Genomic DNA, 24,020 nt, shown 5'->3' with positions numbered 1-24,020 from the left:
GCCCTATTCAAGACTGGACCCCTGTGGACATCGCCACCAAGCTACATTTCCAGCACTTTTTATTTATTTGGGGACTGAATCTTGCTAACTTACCAAGGCTGGCATTTATTTTGTGATCATCCTGCCGCAGCCTCCAGGGTATCTGGGATTACAGGTGTGCACCACTGTGCTCTTCCACGCTGAGATTTATTAGAGATAGTTCTGACTCTCCAATAGCTTTAGCATACTGGGGAAGACAAACTAATAGAATTATAACATCATGGAAATATTAGACTGGGGGGTGCTATGGAAGGACACCGAAGAAAGGAATGTTAAGAAAATCCTTATTGTAGCCGGGCATGGTGGCGCACGCTTGTAATCCCAGCATTTGGGAGGCTGAGACAGGAGGATCACAGTTTGCGGACATCCTCAGCTACTTAGCGAGGCCCTCTGCAACTCAGTGAGACCCAGTTTCAAAATAAAGAATAAGAAATAGGGCTGGGGGTGTAGCTTGGAGGTAGAATGCCCCTGGGTTCAGCCCCCAGCACACACACACAAACACACATACTCCAGGTGAGGGGGGAGGGAATGAACATTTGTGTATTTGTGTATTGTGTCTAGGCTTTGCTGGTACCTAATTTATATGCTTCTCTAGATGGCCTGTGAGGTAGGTTGTGGTGTCTTTTGTACACAAGAAAAAAGCTGCCAGAGATTAATGGGTTGTGTATGGTACAGTACTTCCCCAAGTGGCAGAGCTACTGTGTAAATCTGTCTGGTGACAGGTTTGATGCCTCCAGGCCTAGAGTACATGTGTGTACCATTTCCTGTGTTTTGACTCCAGACCCTCAGTTTTGCCTGGATTCTGTATGTTGTCATTGTGCATACGCCTGGTCCCTGCGGCAGTCCAGCTTGTCCGGCCCCGTTTCTGCAGTTCTTCTCATTCCCTCATGGATCTGAAGGCTCTCATTTCCTCCTTGAATGATTTTGCATCCTTATCATTTGCTGAGAGCTGGGACAATGTGGGATTACTGGTGGAACCGAGTCCACCACATACTGTAAACACGCTCTTCCTGACCAATGACCTGACCGAGGAGGTAATGGAGGAGGCTCTGCAAAGGAGGGCAGATCTCATTCTCTCCTACCATCCACCTATTTTCCGGCCCATGAAGCGCATCACCTGGAAAAGCTGGAAGGAGCGCCTGGTGATCCGCGCCCTGGAGAACAGAGTCGCCATCTATTCTCCTCACACAGCCTACGATGCTGCACCCCAGGGAGTCAACAACTGGTTGGCCATAGGGCTTGGTGAGAATCCTCTCGTTCTTCATATTTGATATTTTCTCTACAAATACTTTGAAATTTTAGAATGTCTTTCTATTAAGGTTTTCAAGGTGAGGGGGTTTTCATCTTTTTCTTTCTTTTTTAAATTTGGTATTGGAAATTGAACTCAGGGGCATTCGACCTCCGAGCTACACCACCTGCCCTATTTTTTATTCTTTATTTTGAAACAGGGTCTCACTGAGTTGCAAAGGGCCTCACTAAGTAGCTGAGGCTGTTCGCGAACTGCGATCCTCCAGTTTCAGCCTCCCGAATGCTGGGATTACAAGCCTGCGCCACCACGCCCAGCCTCAAAGCCCTATTGTTAAAAGTTATTTATTTATTGTGGTACTGAGGACTGAACATAGCGGTAATCTACCTTTGAGCTATACTCCCAGCCCATTTTTAGTATTTTTTTTTTTTTTTTTTTGGGTGGTACTGGGGTTCCTGGAAATCCTTCTACTTCTGGGCTACACTCCCAGACCGATTTTTATACTTTTTTATTTGGAAAGAGGGTCTCTTAAAGCCAGCATGGCTGGCTTCGAACCTGCGTGATCCTCCCGTCTCTGCCTCCCAAGTGCGGGAATTACAAGCGTGCACCACCACACCCGGCTCCATTTTTAATTTTTTGTTTGAAATAGGGTCTTGCTAGATTGCTGGGAGTTCCACTAAGTTGCTGAGGCTGGTTCTGAATCTACTTTCCTCCTTTCCCAAGTACTGGGATTACTGGAGTGTCCCACCAGGCCTGGTTGTTATTTTTTATTTTGAAACAGGGTCTTGCTAAGTTGCTGAGGGTCTTGCTAATTGAGGAGGCTTGCCTTGAACCTGCAATCCTCTTGTCTCAGTCTCTCTCTCAAGTGCTGGGATTATGAGGATTTGCCACCATGCCCATCTCTTTCTTTTTAATGGTTTTTAAAAATTATTTTCTACTGGGGATTGAATCCAGCAGTGTTCTACTACTGAGTTGCATCCCCAGCCCTATTTTAGTTTTTATTTTGAAACTGGGTCTTTCTGAGTTGCTAAGGCTGGGCTCAAATCTGTGATCATCCTATCATAGCCTCCCAAGTACTGGGGATTACAGGCATTTGCATACCATATCTGGCTTATTTTTTAATCTAAGACAAAAAGAAAAAACAACCAAAACTTCTGTTTCCCCACATTTCTCTCCCCTAGGAGCTTGCACCACCAAGCCCATACATCCTTCCAAAGCTTCCAGCTACCCCACAGAGGGAACTCACCGAGTAGAATTCAGTGTTAACAACACCCATGACCTGGACAAAGTCATGTCTGCAGTGAAGAGAATTGGAGGTGTTTCTGTCACTTCTTTTTCTGCTAGGTACAATATATTTTCCTCTTTTACTTGGGTTTGTGTGGATCTTCTTTAAAAGCCTGTAATTGTGTCTTAAGTCACCTTTCCACTACTATGACAAAAACCTGAGAGAAATCAACTTAAAGGAAGATGAATTTTAGCTCATGGCTTCAGGGGTTTCAGTCCCTGGTTCCTTGGCTCTGTGTTTCTAGGTCTGTGGTGAGGGAGAACATCATTGTGGGGAGTGTGTGGTGGAGTAATGCTGTTTACCTGCCTCCTGGCAGCCAGGAAGTGGAGTGCAAGACAGAAGAGATGAGGGGCCAGGGACAAAGCATACCCTTCCCCTCATGATCCACTTCCTCCACCTGGCCCCACCTCCTGAAGCTCCCCCCAATAACCTATTAATTTACCTTATTTTTTATTTTATTTCTATTGTTGTACTAGGAATTGAACCCAGAGGCATTCTACTTATGAACTACATCCCCAGACTGATTTTCTTATTTGGAAACAGGATCTCACTAGATTCCTGAAAGCCTCACTAAATGGCTAAGGCTGTCCTTAAACCTGTGATCCTCCAGTCTCAGTATAGGTACGCACCACCATGCCTGGCGCCCATTAACTTATGAATCTATAAATGGATTGGTCCATTGATGAGGTCAGGGCCCTCATGATCCAGTCCCCTCCCAGAGGCCCAGCACCTATGAACATCGCTACACACAGGCCTTGCAGGATGGTTCACATCCAAGCCATAACACCCTGGACTTAGATTTGACATGAGTCATTGTCCCTGGGGTTGGTTTATAAGCAGCTTGTGGGTCCTATACAAGGAAAACTGGAATGTTCAAAATTATAAAAATAGTAATACTGAGTATTTTCCATGTGGTGTACATATACCGTTTCTAATCCTCTTGTTAATGTTGCAAGATACTGCTTTTACTTTAGGAGATACGAACCCTAATGATGTAGTAATAACATAAGGCTTACTTATTTAGCACGCAACAAATCCCAAGTACTTTAAGGAAAAATATATTTAAATACCCTTTATAAGGCCAATCACTAGTTATTTAGGGCAGAGAGAGGTGATATTCTTTTAGGCTAATATACCTACACGGAAGCACCAGAAGAGTCAAGATAGGAGCTGGGGTGTAGCTGAGTAGTGCATTACCTGCCTATCATGGGCAAGGCCTTGGCTTCAATTTCCAAAACCATCAAGAAAAAAAGAATTATAAAGGCTAAGACTTAAAAATTGTTTTTTGTTGTTTGTATTTTTGTGGTACTGGGGATTGAATTCAGGGGAATTCTACTTCTGAACTATGCCTCAGCCTTTGTTTTTCCTTTTTGAAACAGGGTCTTGCTAAGTAGCTGAGGCTGTCCCTAACCTCTGATTTTCCTGCCTGAGTCTCCCAAGTACTGGGATTACAGTTGTGTGCCATCATGCCTGACTTAACTTTTTTTTTTTTTTTTGCAGTACTAGGGATGGACCCCAGGGGCATTCTACCTCCAAGCTACAGCCCCAGCCCTATTTTTATTCTTTATTTTGAAACAGGGTCTCACTGAGTTGCAAAGTGCCTCACTAAGTAGCTGAGGCTGTCCGCAAACTGTGTTCCTCCTGTCTCAGCCTCCTAAATGCTGAGATTACAAGCGTGCGCCACCATGCCTGGCACAATTGTCTTTAAAATGAAGATAAATATGATTTCTCATTAAAATTCAAATCTGTATGGGATTACAACAAAAGGCAATTCGGTTGATGAGTAGTTTTTAAGTGTAAAATTCTAATTGTAAAGTCATCTAAAATGTCTTAGAGCCGGCGTGGTGGCGCATACTTGTAATCCCAGTACTTGAGAGGCTGAGACTGGAGGATTGTAGGTTTGAGGTTAAAACTAGAAACAAAAACAGTGAGTGACTTTTCTTTGTTCTAGGATTGATAATGAAGAACAGACACGAATCATTCTGAATTGTAATCAGGAGGCTTTGATGCAAATGGTGGCTTTTCTCTATCAGAACACACAGCTTTATCAGAACACTGAAATTCTGTCACTGGAAAAGGTAGTAAAGATATTTTATATTTGTCTAACTGTACAGTGTTTTTGAGGGAGGGCACTGGGATTGAACCTAGGGGCATTTTACCCCCAACCTGCACCCCTGCCCTTTTTTACTTTTTTATCTGAAATCTGATCTCCCCAGGTTGCTGAGAGTCTTACTACTTGCTCTCTTCAGACCTGCAGTCTTCTCGTCTCAGCCTCCAAGTCCTGGGATTACAGTCATGGGCCACCGCACCCAGCTTGGTCTCTTGTTACCTTCTGTCTGGACCATCTCATTCTCTCCTTTCATAAGTTGCAGAGGGCCTCACTAAGTAGATGAGGCTATCCTCGAACCTGTGATTCTCCTGTCTCAGCCTCCCAAGTACTGGGATTACAAGCGTGAGCCACCACGCCCAGCTGGCCCTCTGCAACTTAGTGAGATCCTGTTTCAAAGTAAAGAATAGCCAGGCATGGTGACGCACGCTTGTAATCCCAGCATTTGGGAGGCTGAGGAGGATCGCCGTTCACAGACAGCCTCAGCTACTTCCTGAGACCCTGTTTCAAAATAAAGAATAAAATATAAAGCTGAGGGTATAGCTCGGAGCTAGAATGCCCTTGGATTCCATTTCTAGTACCGCAATATAAATAAATACAAGCGAAGAATAAAAAAATAGAGCTGGGGTATAGCTTGAAGGTAGAATGTCCCTGGGTTCAATCCTCAGTTCAAAGAAAGAAAGAGAGTGGGGTGGGGGAGAGAAAGGGAGAGGTAGGGGGAGGGAGGGAGGGAGGGAGGCAGGAAGAAAGAAAGAAAGAAGGAAAGAAAGAAAGAAAGAAAGAAAGAAAGAAAGAAGCGATCTTGCTAAATTCCTGAGGCAAGCCTTGAACCTGTGGTCCTTCTCCCAAGTGCTGGGATTACAGGTGCAGGCCACCATGCCTGCATGATGAGGCTGTGAGCTCCTGGAAGTCAGAATGGTTTTGTTGGGTTTGCTCCCCTACCTTTAGCCTTTTGGCTTGTTTTTTAGGACTGATGATGGACAGTGTTTCTATCTTCTGTTTCTCTTCAGCCTTTGCTTCTGCACACTGGAATGGGGCGGTTATGCACACTAGATGAATCTGTCTCCCTGGCAACCATGATTGAGCGCATTAAAAGACACCTAAAACTGTCTCATGTTCGCTTAGCTCTTGGGGTTGGGAGAACCTTAGGTAAATATGTCTTCATTTATTCAATATACTTACTGATAACCTTGGAAAAGGACTAAAACTCTTGGTTTCATTAATATGAGTGATAGAGAACATGTTAGCTCACAGGAGATGGACCACTTTGTTGATCCGGGTGGGGTACATTATACCATGGAGGACGCCTCACTGTTTTGAACATTAAGATTCATTAGTCATTCTGTGTTCTCCTCAAGCCAGCAGGGGAAGTGTACTCATTATAGACTGATGTCACAAGGGGAGGAAGAAGGTCTTAAATCATCAGTCAGAAATTCCAGGCTGGAAATGATATTAGGTCTGTTTAACTCATGGTCCAGATGAGTCTCATTGCTTAATATAACCCATAGTGGGGGCTCAGTGCAGTCCCACTGTATGCCAGGGTGAGAGCTGGAGACATGACTGTTGCAAGAACAGCCTAACTTTTGTCCTTTGCAAGAGGAGGATACTTTGTAGTGAGATGCTACTAAGGGTCTGGGGCAATGCAGGTACTGAGTCTGTGCTACCGCCTTTGGGCCTGGCTTTCCCTGGTACTTTGGGAACGAAAACAATGAAGAGACATTTGTTGGGCCGTGGTAGCGGGTGCAGCACTGTGATGAATGTCCGTCCTCAGCGTTTGGGCCCCCTCTTCAAAAGCAGGGGGGCACAGTGATTGTGAGGTGGAACTCAAGGTCAGGCAGCCTGGGCTCAGGCTTGCCCTGTGTGCCCTGTGGCTTTGACCGTTTCTTTGGCCCTGCTCTGCCTTGGTAGCCTCACCTGTAACAACTGCGTCAACAGTGAAGCTGTGCATAGGGTGGCGATGTGACCCGCGCGATGGCATGGTGGCCGGCACACTTCACCGCCAGTGTCCGCTGCTGTTAGTTATGTGGTAGGTAGTAGTGTTCCCATTCTATAGGTGAAAAGAAAGGTCAGTAAGTTCTCCAAAAGGCATAGTAGGACCAAACAGTTCATGGGAGTTAATTTCCAAAGAAAATAGATAGGATGGTGGGATTTGTCTTTGCTCCAACTCCGAAGATCCCCCCAACACGCCATACTGCTAAACTAGAACAACTGCTAAGCGAATCCTAAGTGGACTGGGACTCAAGGATTTCTGTTACTTTACTTTTGAGAGGCTGCTCTTTGAAACTAAATATTGAGTTAAATAATATGTGCTAAATCCACTCAGAGCATTCCTCTTTCCAGTGAAGCTGAGTGTGGAGATCATACCTGCCTCGCTCTCACCTGGTCTGAAGATGGAGGGAGGTTACTTGACCTGGCAGCACTGGAAAAAGCCGAAAGCTGTACCACCAGAGCTTTCCAGAGGCTCGTGGGTTTGTGCAGCCGCATCGAAGGAGTAATATCCCTGACCTGAGTTCACTTTGCAGTGTCAAAGAGGGATCTGTATGCCTGTACTAAACACAATTTTTTAATTCAGCAAGCATAATTCATATGCTGGTGATGCAATCACACATGAAATCTGTGTTGCGTTTGGGATTCGTGGTACTGATTGTAACAGCAAACTGAGGGGATTGTAAAACGTTGGTTTTTGTTTCTTGTTTCCTTTGCTGTCTTCAAGAGTCCCAGATCAACACCGTGGCGCTGTGTGCTGGTTCTGGGAGCAGCATTCTGCAGGGGGTAGAGGCTGACCTCTACCTCACAGGTATGGCAGCCTTTGGATCTTTTTCAGCCTTGGCTTCTTTTCTTTTTTGTGGTACTGGGGGTGGAACCCAGGGGCTTTTCTACCTTAGGGATACACACTCCCAGACCTATTTTATATTTTATTTGGAAACAGGGTCTCATTAAGTTACTGAGAGCCTCACTAAGTAGCTAAGGTTGGCTTTGAACTGTGCAATCCTGTCTCAGCCTCCCAAGTGCTGGGATTACAAGCACACACCATTTTAACATTTGTTTTCACAAATTCAAAAATAGCAGATTTTAGGACAGTGCCTGGCACATAGGTAAAATCTAATCAGTATTTTTTTAAACTAAAAAGGAATTATATAAGAATTGTGGTAGAAAGAGGAGATCATTAAACAGTTTATTACTGGATTATCTAAAAAACTGATGTTTACCTCAGAAAGCAGAAAGGGTCCTCTGGGAAGTATACCTAGTTTTCTCCTGAGGTATGTATTACTTAATAAGGGAACTTTCTGATAGTCCTGTTTTACGTGGCAGTCATCATTTATTTTATTGTGGGAACTTTGGGTATTCGTACAGATCTTGTTCTGGCCGGATATGCTGGAGTATACAATTTGGTGTCAGGCATGCATGGTGGTGTACTTTTATAATCTCAGTACTAAGACAGGAGAATCACAGATTTGAGGCCAGCCTCAGAACTCAGGAATATCTTCTTTCAAAATATTTTAAAAAGGGATGGGGTTTTAGCTCAGAGGTAAAATGCCTCTGGGTTCAACCTCTAGTACCCCTCATGAAAAAAAGATAAAAACAAAGAATAAGCCGGGCGTGGTGGCGCACTCTTGTTATCCCCGAGCTTGGGAGGCTGAGACAGGAGGATCACACAGGTTCGAAGCCAGCTTCAGCTACTTAGTGAGGCTCTCAGCAACTTAAGTGAGACACTGTTTCCAAATAAATATAAAATAGATCTGGGAGTATAGCCTGGAAGTAGAAAGCCTCTGGGTTCCACCCCCAGTACCACCAAAAAAATAAAAAAAAATAAAAACAAAAAATAAATAACATAGTTTGTTTCTCCCTCCTTCCCAAGGCCTGTGTGATAGTAACTTGGCCCCTACTACTGGTAGGTCATGGAACCTCTGGGAGGTGGGCCTAGTGAGAAGTCTTCTGGTCATTGGGGTGTGCTTTGGGAAGGTAGTTCTTATATGTTACCTTGAGTTCTCTGGGGAAGGTTATTTAAGGAAAGCCTGGTGCCTGCCCCGCCCTGTGCTCCACGCACTGCGCACTGCAGCCTTTGCTGTGCGCACCACTAGGGGATGCAGCAGGAGAGGCAGCCCTCACCCTAGAGCCCTATGCCATTTAGACTTTGAACCTTCAATGCTGAATAAAACTCTCTATAAGTATCCTGTTTTTTCTGTTTCATTTCAGTGATGCAAAGCTAGCTGATACACTTGCCGAGGGGCTGCCAAGAGGCAGAAGGGTAGAATTCTCAGTTTAATGGCCTCTTTCTTTACATTGGGGACATGTAAGAAAACTATACACAGCTTCCTAGATTTATATGTAAAATAGTTCTGTGTAACACGTTTACTTCATACAATATACAAACTTGGTATTTGGTTGTTGGGGTTCTGCACTTCACAGATTCCATGTCTAATATCTAAATATGTGCTTTTTTGGTTTTGGCAGGCGAGATGTCCCATCACGATGTTTTGGATGCCACTTCCAGAGGGATTAATGTCATTCTTTGTGAACACAGCAACACTGAACGAGGCTTTCTTTCTGACCTTAGAGATATGCTGGGTGTTCACTTGGAGAAGAAGATTAATATTATCTTGTCCGAGACGGACAGGGACCCTCTTTGTGTTGTATAATGCATATAGGACCATCAGGGTGACGTGATCTACAAATCATTTTGATCCAGACTCATGTGTAACACGAGTTAGTGGTGTTGGTCTCCTTCCAAAGGAGTGTCTTTAAATGTGTTCTTTTTGGTTGTTAATCAAGTCTCCAAATGTTCTGTTGCTCATAAGGTAAAATTGTAATGTTTACCACCACATTAAAGAACAAATATTCATTATAAACTCTATGGGAAATTTACTGAAGTCTATTTACTTGTAATCCCAGTTCTTGTGAAGCTGAGACAAGAGGATGTCTCAAGACCCTGTTTCAAAAATAAAAATAAAATCAGGCTGAGGATATAGCTCAGAGGTAGAATGTCCCCAGGCTCAATTCCCAGTACTGTCCCCCCACAAAAAATAATGTATATACATATACATACATACTTATTTACGTTTTGCAGTACTGGGGATGATCCTAGGGCATTCTACGCCCAAGCTGCATGCTCAGCCCTATTTTTTTATTATTTATTTTGAAACAAGGTCTCACCAAGTAGCTGAGGCTGTCCTCAAACCTGTGATCTGCCTGTCTCAGCCTCTCAAATGCTGGGATTGCAAGCGTGCACCACCATACTCAGCTTATTTTGAATCAGTCTTGCTTAACTGGGGAGGGCCTCACTAAGTAGCTGAGGCTGGCCATGAACTGTGATCCTCCTGTCTCAACCTCCCAAGTACTGGGTACAAATGTGTGCCACCATGCCTAGCTATATACTTTAAAAACTTGGGTTTGGATGGTTAGTGGTGCATGCTTGTAATTCTATTACTGGAGAGGCTGAGACAAGAGAATCGTGCAGGTTCAAAGCCAGCCTCAGTTACTCAGTAAGGCTTTCAGAAACTTAGTGAGACCCTGTTTCCAAATAAAATATAAAACAGGTCTGGGAGTGTAACCCAGAGGTAAAAGGCCCCTGGGTTCCATCCTCAGCACCACAAAAAAAAAATAAATAAATAAATAAAAATAAATAAATAAATAAACATTTATTTATTTACTTTTGTGGTACTGGGTATGGAACCCAGGGGTATTCTACCTACAAGCAATACCCCCAGCCCTATTTTTTATTCCTTATTTTAAAACAGGGTCTCAAATGCCAGGCGTGGTGGCGCATGCTTGTAATCCCCGTGCTTGGGAGGCAGAGACAGGAGGATCGCGCAGGTTGGAAGCCAGCCACGCTGGCTTAAGAAACCCTGTTTCCAAATAAAAAAATATAAAATAGGTCTGGAAGTATAGCCCAGAGGTAGAAGGGCTTCCAGGAACCCAGTACCACCAAAAAATAAAAGTAAAAAAACAGGGTCTCAGTGAGTTGCAAAGGGCCTAAATGGCTGAGGCTGGCCAAGAACTGCGATCCTCCTGGCTCAACCTCCCAAATGCTGGGATTACAAGCGTGTGCCACCACACCTGGCTTCAAATATTGTTTATTTTAATGAAGCCAATATAGACAATGTACATTTAAAATTCATATCTCAGGCTAAAAGTACAAATAAAATCAAAAGGAGCTATGTGCTGCTGTGTATAGTTCTGCACAAATAACTATTTTATTATTTATTTTACTGGGGATTAAACCCAGGGGCATTCTACCTCCAAGCTACACCCCCAGCCTGATTTTCTTTTTATTTTGAGACAAGGTCTCACTAAGTTACAGAGGGCATAAGTACCTGAGACTGGCTTCCACTATGCCCTACTCTGAATATCTTTATTTTTAACTTATTTATTTATTTATTTATTTATTTATTTATTTATTTATTTATTTATTTATTGTGGCACTGGGGTTCCTGGAAGCCCTTCTACCTCCGGGCTACACTCCCAGATCTATTTTATATTATTTTTATTTGGAAGTAGGGTCTCTTATGCCAGCGAGGCTGACTTCTGTCTCCGCCTCCCAAGCTCGAGGATTACAAGTGTGCACCACCATGCCTGGCCTGAATATCTTTATTAACGCTCTCTCTCTTTTTTTTTTTGCGGGTCTGGGTATGAAACCCAGGGGTATTCGACCTCCGAACTACACCCCCTGCCCTATTTTTTTATTCTTTATTTTGAAACTGGGTCTCACTGAGTTGCAGAGGGCCTAAGTAGCTCTTTATTAACTTAATGAAAACTAGAACTTTGTGCAGGGCATGGTGGCACATGCTTTTAATCCCAGCATTTGGGAGTCTGAGACAGGAGGATCTTGGTTCATGAACATCCTCAGCTACTTAGTGACCCTTTGCAACTCAGTGAGACCCCGTTTCAGGAAGAAAAAAAAAATACAGAAGCTGGCCTAGTGGCACACATTTATAATCCCAGCATTTGGGAAGCTAAGACAGGAGAATCTGGGTTCATGTCCAACGTCAGCTATTTACTGAGGCCCTTTGCAACTTAGTGAGACCCTGTTTCAAAATAAAGAATAAGAAATTGGGCTAGGGGTATAGCTTGGAGGTAGAATGCCCCTGGGTTCCATCCCCCGTTCCACACAAAAACAAAACAGAACTTTTCTGGGATTTTTTTTTTTTTTTTTTGTGTGTGTGTGGTACTGGGCATGGAACCCAGGGGCTTTCTACCTCCAGGATACACTACCAGATCTATTTTATATTTTACTTGGAAACAGGGTCTTACTAAGTTGCTATGAGCCTTACTAAGTAGCTGAGGCTGGCTTCGAACCTTTGTGATCCTCCTGTCTCAGCTTCCCAAGTGCTGGGAAAACAAGCGTGCACCACCACCACACACGGCTTCTTGGCTCTTTTTTTTGGGGGGGGGGGTACTGGGGGTGGGACCAGGGGCTTTCTACCTCTGGGCTATACTCTCAGACCTAGTTTATATTTTATTTGGAAACAGGGTCTAAGTTTCTGAGAGCCTCACTAAGTAGCTGAGGCTGGCTTCGAACCCGTGAAATTCTCCTGTCTCAGCCTCCCAAGCGTGGAGATTATAAGCATGCGCCACCACACCCAGCACACGTGTCATTTTAAAAAGAAGACATATGAAGGGAGTTGAGGTTTGATCACCAAAAATCAGCACAACAAAAACAAATAATGACTAATGTGCACTGGAATTCAAATTACAGGATTTTTGTGTGTGTGTGTGTGTGTGTGTGTGGTACTGTGGATTAAACCTAGGGGCACTCTACCTGAACTATACCTCCAGCCCTATTTTTTTTTTTTCTTTTCTTTTTTGCAGGTCTGTGGATGGAGCTCAGGGGCATTTGACCTCTGAGCTACACCCCCTGCCCTTTTTTTTTTAATTCTTTTTTTTTTTTTTTTTTTTTTTGGTGGTGCTGGGGTTCCTGGAAGCCCTTCTACCTCCGGGCTACACTCCCAGACCTATTTTAACATTTTTTATTTGGAAACAGGGTCTCCTAAGCCGCGCGCGCGGCTGGCTTCGAACCTGCGCGATCCTCCTGTCTCGGCCTCCCAAGCGCGGGGATTACAAGCGTGTGCCACCACGCCCGGCGATTTATTCTTTATTTTGAAACAAGGTCTCACCAAGTTGTGGAAGGCCTCACTAAGCTGAGGCTGGCCACAAACCTGCGATCCTCCTGTCTCAGCTTCCCATGTACCAGTATAACAAATGTGGACCACCATAACCTAGCTTACCAGATGTTTTAAAGTGATAGGGTGCCAGTTTTCAATCTTATTTTATATACCACATTAAAAAGAACTATTGAGCCGGGCATGGTGGCATACACTTGTAATCAATCCCAGCATTTGGGAGGCTGAGACAGGAGGATAGCAGTTCGCAGACAGCTCAGTTACTTAGTGAGGCCTTTTGCAACTCAGTGAGACTGTTTCAAAATAAAGAATAAAATACAGGGCTGGGGTGTAGCTTGGAGTTTCTAGAAAGCCCCTGGGTTTCATCCCCAGACCTGCAAAAGAAAAAAAAAAAATTGAGAGGAAACATATATCGAAACCATTGAATGACCCCCACCTGCCATTTGTTCCTGATAAGCTTCAGTCACATCTCCCTTCATTGCCAGTTCTTTTGCAGTATGAGTCTCAGCAATTCTTGGATCTTCAAAGAGAAACTTGAGTGAATTTATTGGAACTCTGTTTTGCCAGTATGATTTTCTTGAAATGTGCTGCCTGTTTCACTTGGAAGTGAATCTCACTGCCAACCTGTCCAAGTAGACTTTAATATATTCTCCTTCCTTCTTGGCCTCCAAATCCTCGAAGGTTTAGCCTCCAAGTCAGACATGGCAATGGGAGCTTCTCCAGGGGCCTTTGCATAGCAGCAGCCTTGGGCAGGCAGAACCTTGCTCTGGGGTTTACATACCCATCTTTTTAATCATTTTATTGGGCACCCAGAATATCTTTCCAGGTCTGGGAATGTCTGCTCCACCTCACCAGAAGCAAGTTAACATAGCACATGCCGTGGCTTTCGAGGTCACAGTGCCACTGCTAGATTTTACAAACATTGCTGCCGTAAGTTCATGATAAGCACGTGATGCTTCCACCAGGATGTTACGAATGTGTCTGGCACACTCAAAAATTTTCTTCTGAAATGCTTTGAGGTATTTCAATAAAAAATATAACTTAAAATACTGATTCTGAGCTGGGTGTGGTAGTGCACGTGTGTAATCCCAGCATTTGCTGCAACTTAGTGGGACCCTGTTTCAAAATAAAGAATAAAAAATAGGGCTGGGGGTCTAGTTCAGAGGTAGAATGCCCCTGGGTCCCATCCCCAGTACTGCAAAAAAAAAAAAAAAAAAAAAGTGATTCTGCCATTCTGCCTCCCTTCTCTTCCTTGGTGTTGCCTACAGAGGTGAAAGCCATTTCCCAATCCGCTTAAAGGCTGCCCTCAGACCGCTCGTGAAGCATAAGATTGTTAAAAAATAAATAAAAAGGACCCAGAAGTATATCCAGCACCAGACTGATAAGTCAAAATTAAGTGGAATAGGCACATACCCAGAGGTATTGACAACAGCGTATAGAGAATATTCAAGGGTCAGATTTTTTTTTTGGGGGGCACTGAGGATGGAACCCAGGGACATTCTTCCTCTGAGCAACATCCCCAGCCCTACTTTTTCCTTTATTTTGAAACAAGGTCTCACTGAGTTGCAAAGGGCTTCACTAAGTAGCTGAGGCTTGTAAATGCTGGGATTACAAGAGTGCGCCACCACGCCCGGCAAGTGCCAGATCTTGATGCCCAGCATTGTGTACGGGAGCAACAAGAAAACCAAGCATATGCTGCCCAGTGGCTTCTAGAAGTTACTGGTCCACCATGTCCAGAGGCTGAACGTGCTCCTGATGCGCCACAAATCTTACTGTGCTGAAACTGTTCACAATGTCTCCTCCAAGAACTACAAAGCCATTGAGGGAAGAGCAGCCCAAACGGCCCTCAGTCACCAACCCCAACGCCAGGCTGCAGAAAGAGAAATAAAAAACACAGCTCACAGGCTTGTTTTTGCATGCGTGCTTTAAATAATAAGCCACAAAACTGCCAAAATAAAGAAGTGATTCTATCCAAATTGGGTTTTTATTAGTAGTAAAATCTGTTGACACAGACTGCTTGCAAATAGTATAGACACAAATATAAAAATAAACCAGTTGATATTTAAAGGCAAATGCAAATATTTACATATTAGGTCATTAGAAGTTTATATATATTTTATACTGTAACAGTTGTCATAGATATATTAAGCAAAAGGCAAGGTGCAAACCAGCAAGCATTGTTACCAATGTGTTTTTAAAAGGAGAGAAAACCTGTTACTCTTTATGTATTCATAGACTTAAACTTCAGACACTGCTATCAGTGGTGGCCTAAAGGACTGCAGATAAGGAAATGGGAAACTCACTTTCACTGAATATCCTTTGGCAGTATAAAAAGTTAAAAATATCATATTTTGGTAAATTGTTTACATATTTTAAATATATTTAAACTAATCCCTTAAGAAGCATATTTAACATAAAATTAATTATATATCACAAAGAAATAAAGAAATTCTGCACACTTTTGGAAATATTTTCATGAAAGGGATATACAGCATAAGAGATGAGAAAAGTAGATGCACTACAGATTTTATCACAGCCATGTGTGTGTGTATGTTTTACTGGGGACTGAACCCAAGGCAATCTATAGCTGAGCTATAGCCCTTCTTACTTTTTTTACTTTGAACAGTTTTGCTAGGTTGCTGAGGCTGGTCTCCAACCTGTGATCCTCCTGTCTCAGCCCACCAAATACTGGGAATACCACCACACATGGCTTTAGAAAAAATTTTTTTAAAATATATGTACATATATATATTTGGGAAGAGGAGGTACTGGGAATGGAACCCAGGGGTATTCTACCTCTGAGCTACACCTCCATTTTCATTTTATTTGCATTGTTGGGAGTTGAATCCCAGAGGCATTCTACCACTGAGCTACACCTTTAGTCCTATTTTTTTTTCTTTTTCTTGTGGTACTGGGGATGGAACCCAGGGGCATTCTATCTCCAAGCAACACCCCCAGCCCTTTTTCTTATTCTTTATTTTGAAACAGGGTCTGCGTTGCAAAGGGCCTAAGCAGTAGCTGAGGCTGTCCTCGAACCATGATCCTGTCTCAGCCTCTCAAATGTTGGGGTTATAAGCATGTGCCACCATGGCTGCCGGCTCTAGTCCTATTTTTATTCTTTTTTTTTTGTGTGTGTGTGTGTGTGTGGTACTGGGGATTGAACCCAGGGGTATTCTACCTCCGAGGTACACCCCCAGCCCTATTTTTTTTATTCTTTATCTTGAAACAGGGTCTCACTAAGTTGCAGAGGGCCTCACTAAGTAGCAGAGGCTGGCTGTGAACCGTGATCCTCCTGTCTCAGCCTCCCAAATGCTGGGACTACGAGCGTGTGCCACCACTCCTGGCTCCTACTTTTATGCTTATTTTGAAACAGGGTTTAAATTGTGGATTGCCTCACCAAGTAGCTGAGGCTGGCTGTGAACCTGTGATCCTCCTGTTTCAGCCTCCCAAGTACTGGGATTACAGGTATATGCTACCATTTATGGCTTACAGCAGTATTTTTTTTTTTTTTTTTTTTTGTGGTACTGGGGGGTAGAATCCAGGGGCTTTCTATCTCTGGGCTACACCCCAGCCCTATTTTTATAATTTATTTGGAAATAGGGTCTAAGTAGTTGAGAGCCTCACTAAGTAGCTGAGGCTGGCTTCGAACCTGCATGATCTTCCTGTCCCAGCCTCCCAAGCGCTGGGATTACAAGTGTGCACCACCACACCTGGCTACAGCAATATTTTAATGAATTTCATTTCCACATGTGTAATACTTCAGGGGTATGTGAAGAATATAAGCTGACAATAGTGGCCAAGCTTATTCTTCATTCCTTTCCTAGGTTAAAAAGGGCTCATTTAAATATTTAGGAGCTTGAAACCATCTTTTTGCATGTGTGTGGTACTGGGGATTGAGCCCAGGTGCATTCTACCTCTGAGATATACCCCCATCCCTATTTTAATTTTCTTGTTATTGGAGATTGAATCCAGAACATTTTACCTCCAAGCTATACCCCCTACCCTATGGGATTGCAGAGGTACGCTGCCTCTCCCATCTTAAAACCATCATTTTGGTCAGGAGTGGTGGCTCATACTTGTAATCTCAGTTCTTGGAAGGCTGAGACAGGAGGATTGCAGGTTCGCAGCCAGCCTCAACTACTTAAGTGAGGCTCTTTGTGACTTAGTGAGACCCTGTTTCACAATAAAGAATAAAAATAGGACTGAGGATGCAGCTTAGAGGTAGAATGTCCTGGGTTTAGATCCCTAGTACCACAAAAAACCAAAATGACTTTAAGCCACCAATGGCAATATCTTACAGTTTATGTCTATTTGACAGAAATATTTTTAGCCAACCATTAATACACTAGTCAACTTCATATTATTGAAGAAAAGAAAAATGTCAATATACAATAATAATAAAGATGATAATGTTCTTATTTTCTGTTCTGAAAACAATTACTAAAATGTAATTCAGGATTTTATTTTTCTAGCCTGGCTTCTCACTTATATCATGAAGGTCAAGGTCATGGCACAGATAGTAACTGTTTCATAATCAATAGTTCATGTGCTGTCTAGTTTGGGTCAATATCCTATAAACTCCTTATACGTCTCCCACTAGTCAAACTGAATAGTATCCCCACCAAGTATATAGCCTAAATCCAAAGGAGAAAAGTGGATCACCTACTTCTCCAGCTATACCTTTTCTTCAGTCATTTGAAAATCAGGAAGAGACACCTGCCTTCTCCGCTCATGGGTTCTGATACATACAATATATTTACATGAATCTCGTCTTCGTACTTCCACACTTAGAAACAAGCACACGTGCAAACCATCAGTCCAGGAGTGCTAAAAGTCCCTCAAAAAAATTAGGACTAATGCCAGGCGTGGTGGCGCACGCTTGTAATCCCCGCACTTGGGAGGCAGAGACAGGAGGATTGCGCAGATTCGAAGCCAGCCTCGCTGGCTTAAAAGACCCTGTTTCCAAATAAAAATATAACAAAATAGGTGTCTGGGAGTGTAGCCCGGAGGTAGAAGGGCTTCCAGGAACCCTACTACCACCAAAAAAAAAAAAAAAGGACTATCTCTAGTATAAAAGGATTTAAAACATCCAGTTCCAAATAGTCCCTGAGCACAGTGTTCATCCCAGCAAGAAGCCTGCAGAGAAGTAATGAACGAAAGGCACATTTTCTCCAACTCAAGGACCACTGCATAGTACTACAGATGGTACCCCAGTCATGCGAATCAAAGGTTCTAACTGATGACACACCCCTTAAGTATTCCGTGGAAAATAACCTAATGTTGGATGTAAACACAACACTTTAACTAGAGGAGTCAAAGCTGGGGTCCAACAACCCTTCCATGTAAGGTTCAAGAGTAAAGGACAGCTTCAAGCCTCTTCTTCTTCCTTTTCCAAGAAATCAGCCAATGTTCCATTGTCAACAGGAATTAGTAAATACTCCACGCCATCATTTCCCTAAAAGATAAAGATACCATGTTTGGTTAATCCTTTATAAAAGAGATATTTAAATCCTTCTATTGTAGGTAAACTAGAAAAAAATGGATTTTATCCCTTTGATATATACTAAATATATATATATATATATATATACACTGATATAGTAATGAGGATTGAACCCAGGGGCATTTTAGCTCTGACGTATACCCCTAGTCCTATTTTTATTTTACCTTTTTTTTTTTTTGCGGTACTGGGGATGAAACCCAGGGGCATTCTACCTCCAAGCTGTACTCCCAGCCCTATTTTTTATTTTGAAACCGGGTCTCACTGACTTCCAAAGGGTCTCACTACATAGCTGAGGCTGTCTGCGAGCCGCAATCCTCTGGTCTCAGCTTCCTGAATGCTGGGATTACAAGTGTGCACCACTGTGCTCAGCTCCTATTTTTATTTTAAAATAGGGTATTGTAAAGTTGCTGAAGTGACCTTCAATCTGTGATCCTCCTGCCTCAATCTCCTACCTGCATGAACCAGGATTATAGGTGTTGCTACCATGCCCAGCTTCTAATGACTTTCCATTAGTTTAAGGATTAAATCCTTCCCTTCACTTAAATATACACATGGTCAACCAGGCGTGGTGGTGCACACTTGTAATCCCAGTACTTGAGGCTGAGACAGGAGAATCACAGGTTGGAGGATAGCCTCAGAAAGTAGTGAGACTTTCATCAATTTAATGAGACCCTAGGTTCATTATTAGACAGAAAACCAAACCAAGCTAGATGTGGTATAGCTCTTCTCTTGCTCCCTCTAAGCCTCATCTTGTGCCATGCGGGCATGCTGGCCTTCTGTTTATTCTAGGTCTCTGCATACTCTTCCCAGCCTGGAATACTTTTCCCTTCACTTTTTGACTAAGCAGCTGTCCAGTCTTCCAGTGGATCTCAGCTAAATGGTCTCAGGATATCCAGAGTCATATCAAATTTACCTATTTAATATGCTCTTTCAGAACAATCTACTTTCTGGTCATGAGACTTAGCACAGTTAAAACATGTTACATGTTACATGTGGGTGATGACTTGACTAATGTCCATCTCCCCACTAAACTTTTCTCCTTTTTCGGTACTAGGGATTGATCCCAGGGGCATTCTACCTCCAAGCTACATCCCAGCCCTATTTTTTTTTTTTTTAATTTTCAAACAGGATCTCACTAGGTCGATGAGTCTCACTACTTGCTGAGGCTGTCCTCAAACCTGCTGTTCTTCCTGTCTCAGCCTCCCAAGTACTGAAATGGTGGGTGCCACCATACCAGCTCATCCCCGCCAGACTTTAAGTGCCATCAGAAAAGTCTATGACGTTATTACTTTTTACTATATCCTAATACTTAATGCGGTATATGATATACAGTTTTCAATATATGCAGATTGAATAGGTAGAGGAAAAAGAGAAAATAATTATATGGCACATACTATATTTCTAATGGCCTATTACCTTGAATTAGAACTTTTAAAGCCAGGCATGGTAGCACACACTTGTAATTCCAGCATTTGGGAGGCTAAGACCGAAGGTTCATGGTTTGCAGACAGCCTTAGCTACTTAGTGAGACCTTTTTGCAACTCAGTGAAACCCTGTTTCAAAAATAAAAAGACTAGCCGGGCATGGTGGTGCACGTTTGTAATCCCAGCACTTGGGATTGAGACAGGAGGATTGCACTGGTTTGAAGCCAGCCTCAGCTACTTAGTGAGACCGTTTCCAAATAAAATATAACATGGGTCTGGTAGTGTAGCCTGGGAGTAGATAGCCCCTGGGTTTCAGCCCTAGTACAACACACACACAAATAAACAAACAAATAAATAAATAAATAAATAGACTAAACAATAGGGCTGGGGGTGTTATCTCGGAGGAATAATGCCCCTGGGTTCTATCCCCAGGTATTCTCTTCTGAAGCAGAGTATTTCTAGTGTGTGTGTGTGTGTGTGTGTGTGTGTGTGTGTGTGTCGCTAAGGACTGAACCCAGAGGCACGCTATTTCTAAGTTATTCCCTAGTCACTTTTTACTTAATTTAAAATGGGATCTTAAGCCAGGTGTGGTGACGGAAGCTTGTAATTCCAGCATTCGGGAGGCTGAGACAGGAAGATGGCGGTTCACGGACACCCTCAGCTACTTAGTGAAGCCCTTTGCAACTCAGTGAGACCCGGTTTCAAAATAAAGAATAAAAAACAGGGCTAGGGGTGTAGCTTGGAGATAGAATGTCCCTGGGTTCTGTCCCCAGTGACACACACACACACACACACACACACACACACACACACACACACACACAATGGGATCTAACTAAGTTACAGCACACTATCCCTAAATCTACATTTGTTCTGTCTCGGTCTCCGAAGGACTGAGACCACAAGTGAACACACTCAAATGGCGCGCTGACAGAAATGAATGTTTGTGACCCATCACAGAGCCTCTGTTTCATAGTCAGGTTTGAGCCACTGGTATACTTGTTACTAAGTAAACAATAAACACTATTCCTGGCACACAATGCTTAAATAGCAGTCTTACCTTCTTTGTTCTTATAAGTTTGTGGTCCCTAAATTCAGTTAACTGGGCACGAAGTGTCAGATCGCTATTGACAAGGAATGCCTCTCGACACTGTTGGTAAAAATCTTGAAAAGAAAGTCCTGGAGAGTTAAAAAGGAGGTGAACATAAGTCAGCAGTTAAAACATGACACACCTATATCCAATAGATAGGCATACCACAGACCACAAAACAAAGGTGCTATTGCATGTTATACCAAGCCACAGATAAATGCTGATTAAAAAAGCAAACAAAAACTCAAAAAGTAAAATTAGGGAACAGAAAATACCTAGGTACTGCACACTGTGGCTTACATTTTTTTTTAAAGCTGAGATTATAGGAATGTGCCACTATGTCCAGCCCTGTGGTCAGTTATTTTCCCCCCCCAGTATTGAGGATTGAACCCAGGGGCATTCTACCTCTGAGCTATACCGTTAGTCCAATTTTTATTCTTTACTTTAAAACAGGGTCTTGCCGGGCGTGGTGGCACACGCTTGTAATCCCCACGCTTGGGAGGTGGAGACCGGAGGATTGCATAGGTTCAAAGCCAGCCGTGCTGGCTTAAGAGATCCTGTTTCCAAAAATAAAATAGGTCTCGGAGTGTAGCCCAGAGGTAGAAGGGCTTCCAGGAACCTCAGTACCACCAAAAACAAAACAAAAACAAAAACAAAAACGGTCTTTTTAAATTGAGGAGGGCCTCACTAAATAGCTGAAGCTGGCCAGGAACCTGCAATCCTCCTGTCTCAGCCTCCCGGGTATTGGGATTACAAGTGTGCACCACCATGCCCGGGCTCCTGTGGTCAGTTTTAAACAGCAAAATTGTCCTTTGGAAAGGAAACTAGAGTATAGTGCCCCTAGGTTCAATCCCCAGTACCACAAAATAAAATAAATAAATAAATAAACTAATTAATTAAATTTAAAAAGGGAGCTAGTGAGTCAAGAAAGCTGAACAGTTACTAAAATGTGTGTTTACATTAATAGTGTTTTTGCTCAAAGGGAAGAAAATCTTTAGGTGTTCACATACTAAAAATGTGTAACTGGCAGACACATGTGCATAGAGTATAAGAAATTTTAGAAGTAAGCTAGGTTTGTCTTTCAATTCACATTGGCAAACAGCCTGTTCAGCACTGTGTCCAGAGGGTTGCTTGAAATTTTGGTATGCGAGCCGGGCGTGGTGGCGCATGCTTGTAATCCCCGCACTTGGGAGGGTGAGACAGGAGGATCACACAGGTTCGAAGCCAGCCTCAGCTACTTAGTGAGGCTCTCAGCAACTTAGTGAGACCCTGTTTCCAAAAATAGGTCTGGGAGTATAGCCCAGAGGTAGAAAGCCTCTGGGTTCCACCCCCAGTACCACCAAAAAAAAAAAAAAAAAAAAAAAATTGGTATGCGGCAGACATACCATCACAGAGCAACCATTTATTCACTGTGACAAAGGTCAGTGTTCTCCTTAGATTCCTGAGAAATAATTTAGAGGGTAAAGCAAAAGTCATACAATTTAGTATCATAAACATCAAATACCAATGTAGGATGGGTTATCCTGGTTATCCAGCTGATACTTTATTAGTAGCCTGAAAATCCCCCTAAGGAAAAAAACAAAAACAAAATAATTCAAATCCAGAACCAGAAAATGAAGAGATGAATAGCTAATAGTAAAATGCACAAAGAGAATGTCAAAGTGTGTGGCCTGTCAGAATTATTTTCTGCTCCTTTCTCCAAGAACATTTCCTTGATTAATTAAAGCAAAAAGCCTTCTTATCTAGGAGTATTTGGGTCCATATTGTTGAGTGCAGATTAGTTCCCTGGTAGAAAATATGAAATATAATAACATATAAAGAGGACAATATCAACCCCATAATCCTAAGATAATAGCCTCTAACATTAAGTGTTGGTATCATATTGTATATACTATCTTAAGTCTTTGTAGAATGAGACAAGGTAGAAATATATATAGACTCATACATTTATATAATGTATACACCATTTTATTTTTTTATTTTTTTATTTTTTTTGTGGGTCTGGGGATGGAACCCAGGGGCATTCTACCTCTGAGCTACACCTCCTGCCCTATTTTTTTTATTCTTTAAATAAAAAAATATTTAAAAAATATTAAAAATAATTTTTTTAAAAAACTCAGTGAGTTTTAAGAAAAAAAACTCACTGAGTTGCAGAGGGCCTCACTAAGTAGCTGAGGCTGTCCACAAACCGCGATCCTCCAGGTCTCAGCCTCCCCAATGCTGGGATTACAAGCGTGCGCCACCACGCCCGGCCATATACTCCATCTTATACTTTGCCTTTTCACTTACTGATTTTTTCCATGCCTTTAAAATCTCTTCTTAAAACAACTTTCTCCCTCCCCATACTGCCCCCCGCCCCTGGTATTGAGGCCAGAGCCTTGAGCAAGTGCTTTACCACTGAACTATAATCACAACCCTCTAAATAACTTTTAGTGGCTGTTTATCATGTACTACAAACTTACCATTTCCTTACTGGTTTTAGACTATATTATCATTATCAACATTATTTATTATTATTATTATTATTATTATTATTATTATTATTATTATTTTGTAGTACTGGATGGACCCAGGGGCATTGTACCTCCAAGCCACACTCCCAGTCCTATTTTTTAGTTTATTATTATTATTTATTATTATTATTATTATTATTATTACAGTATTACAGTACTGGGTATGAAACCCAGGGGTATTCTACTTCTGAGCTACACACCCAGCCTTATTTTTTATTCTTTATTTTGAAACCAGGTCTCATTGAGTTGCAAAGGGCCTTACTACATAGCTGAGGTTGTCCGAGAACTGTGATCCTCCTGTCTCCGCCTCCCAAATGCTGGGATTACAAGTGTGCTCCACCATCCCCAGCTATTCTTTATTTTGAAACAGGGTCTAAGTTGCATAGGGTCTCACTAAGTTGCAGAGAATCAGCCAAGCTATACTCCCAGCCTTATTTTATTTTTTTTAGTTTTATTTATTTATTTTTGTGGTACTGGGGATGGAATCCAGGGGCATTCTACCTCTGAGCTACACCTCCGGTCCTATTTTTTATTCTTTTTATTTTTTGAAAGAGGCTCACTGGGTTGCAAAGGCCTTGTTCAGTAGCTGAGGCTCTTAGCGAAACAGGAATCCTCTGGTCTTCGCCTCCCAAATGCTGAGATTACAAGGGTGCACCACCACGCCAAGCTTCCCCAGCCTTATTTTTTATTCTT

At 42.6% G+C, this 24,020-nt stretch overlaps 2 protein-coding genes and 1 pseudogene across 4 annotated transcripts in view; 2 read left to right on the top strand and 1 right to left on the bottom strand.

Annotated features, from left to right (window-relative positions):
- Positions 1 to 845: 845 nt before the first annotated feature.
- NIF3L1 (NGG1 interacting factor 3 like 1) lies at positions 846 to 9,317 on the top strand (the record flags this gene model as incomplete). Of its 2 annotated transcripts, XM_080688931.1 has the most annotated exons (6): positions 846 to 1,281; positions 2,467 to 2,629; positions 4,522 to 4,648; positions 5,688 to 5,826; positions 7,391 to 7,474; positions 9,133 to 9,317. In XM_080688931.1, 6 exons carry the CDS (start codon positions 846 to 848, stop codon positions 9,315 to 9,317), a joined length of 1,134 nt encoding a protein of 377 aa, XP_080545057.1. The 2 variants fall into 2 exon arrangements, with proteins under 2 accessions (XP_080545057.1, XP_080545058.1); XM_080688932.1 differs by lacking the exons at positions 5,688 to 5,826; positions 9,133 to 9,317 and having other exon boundaries at positions 927 to 1,281; positions 7,391 to 7,453.
- A 4,314-nt stretch (positions 9,318 to 13,631) lies between these two features.
- LOC308258681 (large ribosomal subunit protein eL32-like) lies at positions 13,632 to 14,685 on the top strand (annotated as a pseudogene). Its single transcript has 3 exons — positions 13,632 to 13,727; positions 14,097 to 14,254; positions 14,442 to 14,685. The product of its transcript is annotated as a large ribosomal subunit protein eL32-like (transcript).
- Positions 14,686 to 18,165: 3,480 nt separating this feature from the next.
- The window catches only part of ORC2 (origin recognition complex subunit 2), a gene marked incomplete at both ends in the record, with an annotated part of 49,482 nt that continues 43,627 nt past the window's right edge, over positions 18,166 to 24,020 (bottom strand). Inside the window, 3 exons of the mRNA XM_080719905.1 lie at positions 18,166 to 18,252; positions 20,785 to 20,903; positions 22,319 to 22,380. Coding sequence (XP_080576031.1) covers positions 18,166 to 18,252; positions 20,785 to 20,903; positions 22,319 to 22,380 — 268 coding nt within the window. The remainder of the gene's footprint in view (positions 18,253 to 20,784; positions 20,904 to 22,318; positions 22,381 to 24,020) is intronic.

The sequence above is a fragment of the Muscardinus avellanarius genome, assembly GCF_963383645.1.
Source record: "Muscardinus avellanarius genome assembly, chromosome: 2".
In the NCBI taxonomy this organism is placed as follows: Eukaryota; Metazoa; Chordata; class Mammalia; order Rodentia; family Gliridae; genus Muscardinus; species Muscardinus avellanarius.
Note: the sequence above shows the minus strand (reverse complement) of the source record. Positions and strands in the feature narration are given on the sequence as shown.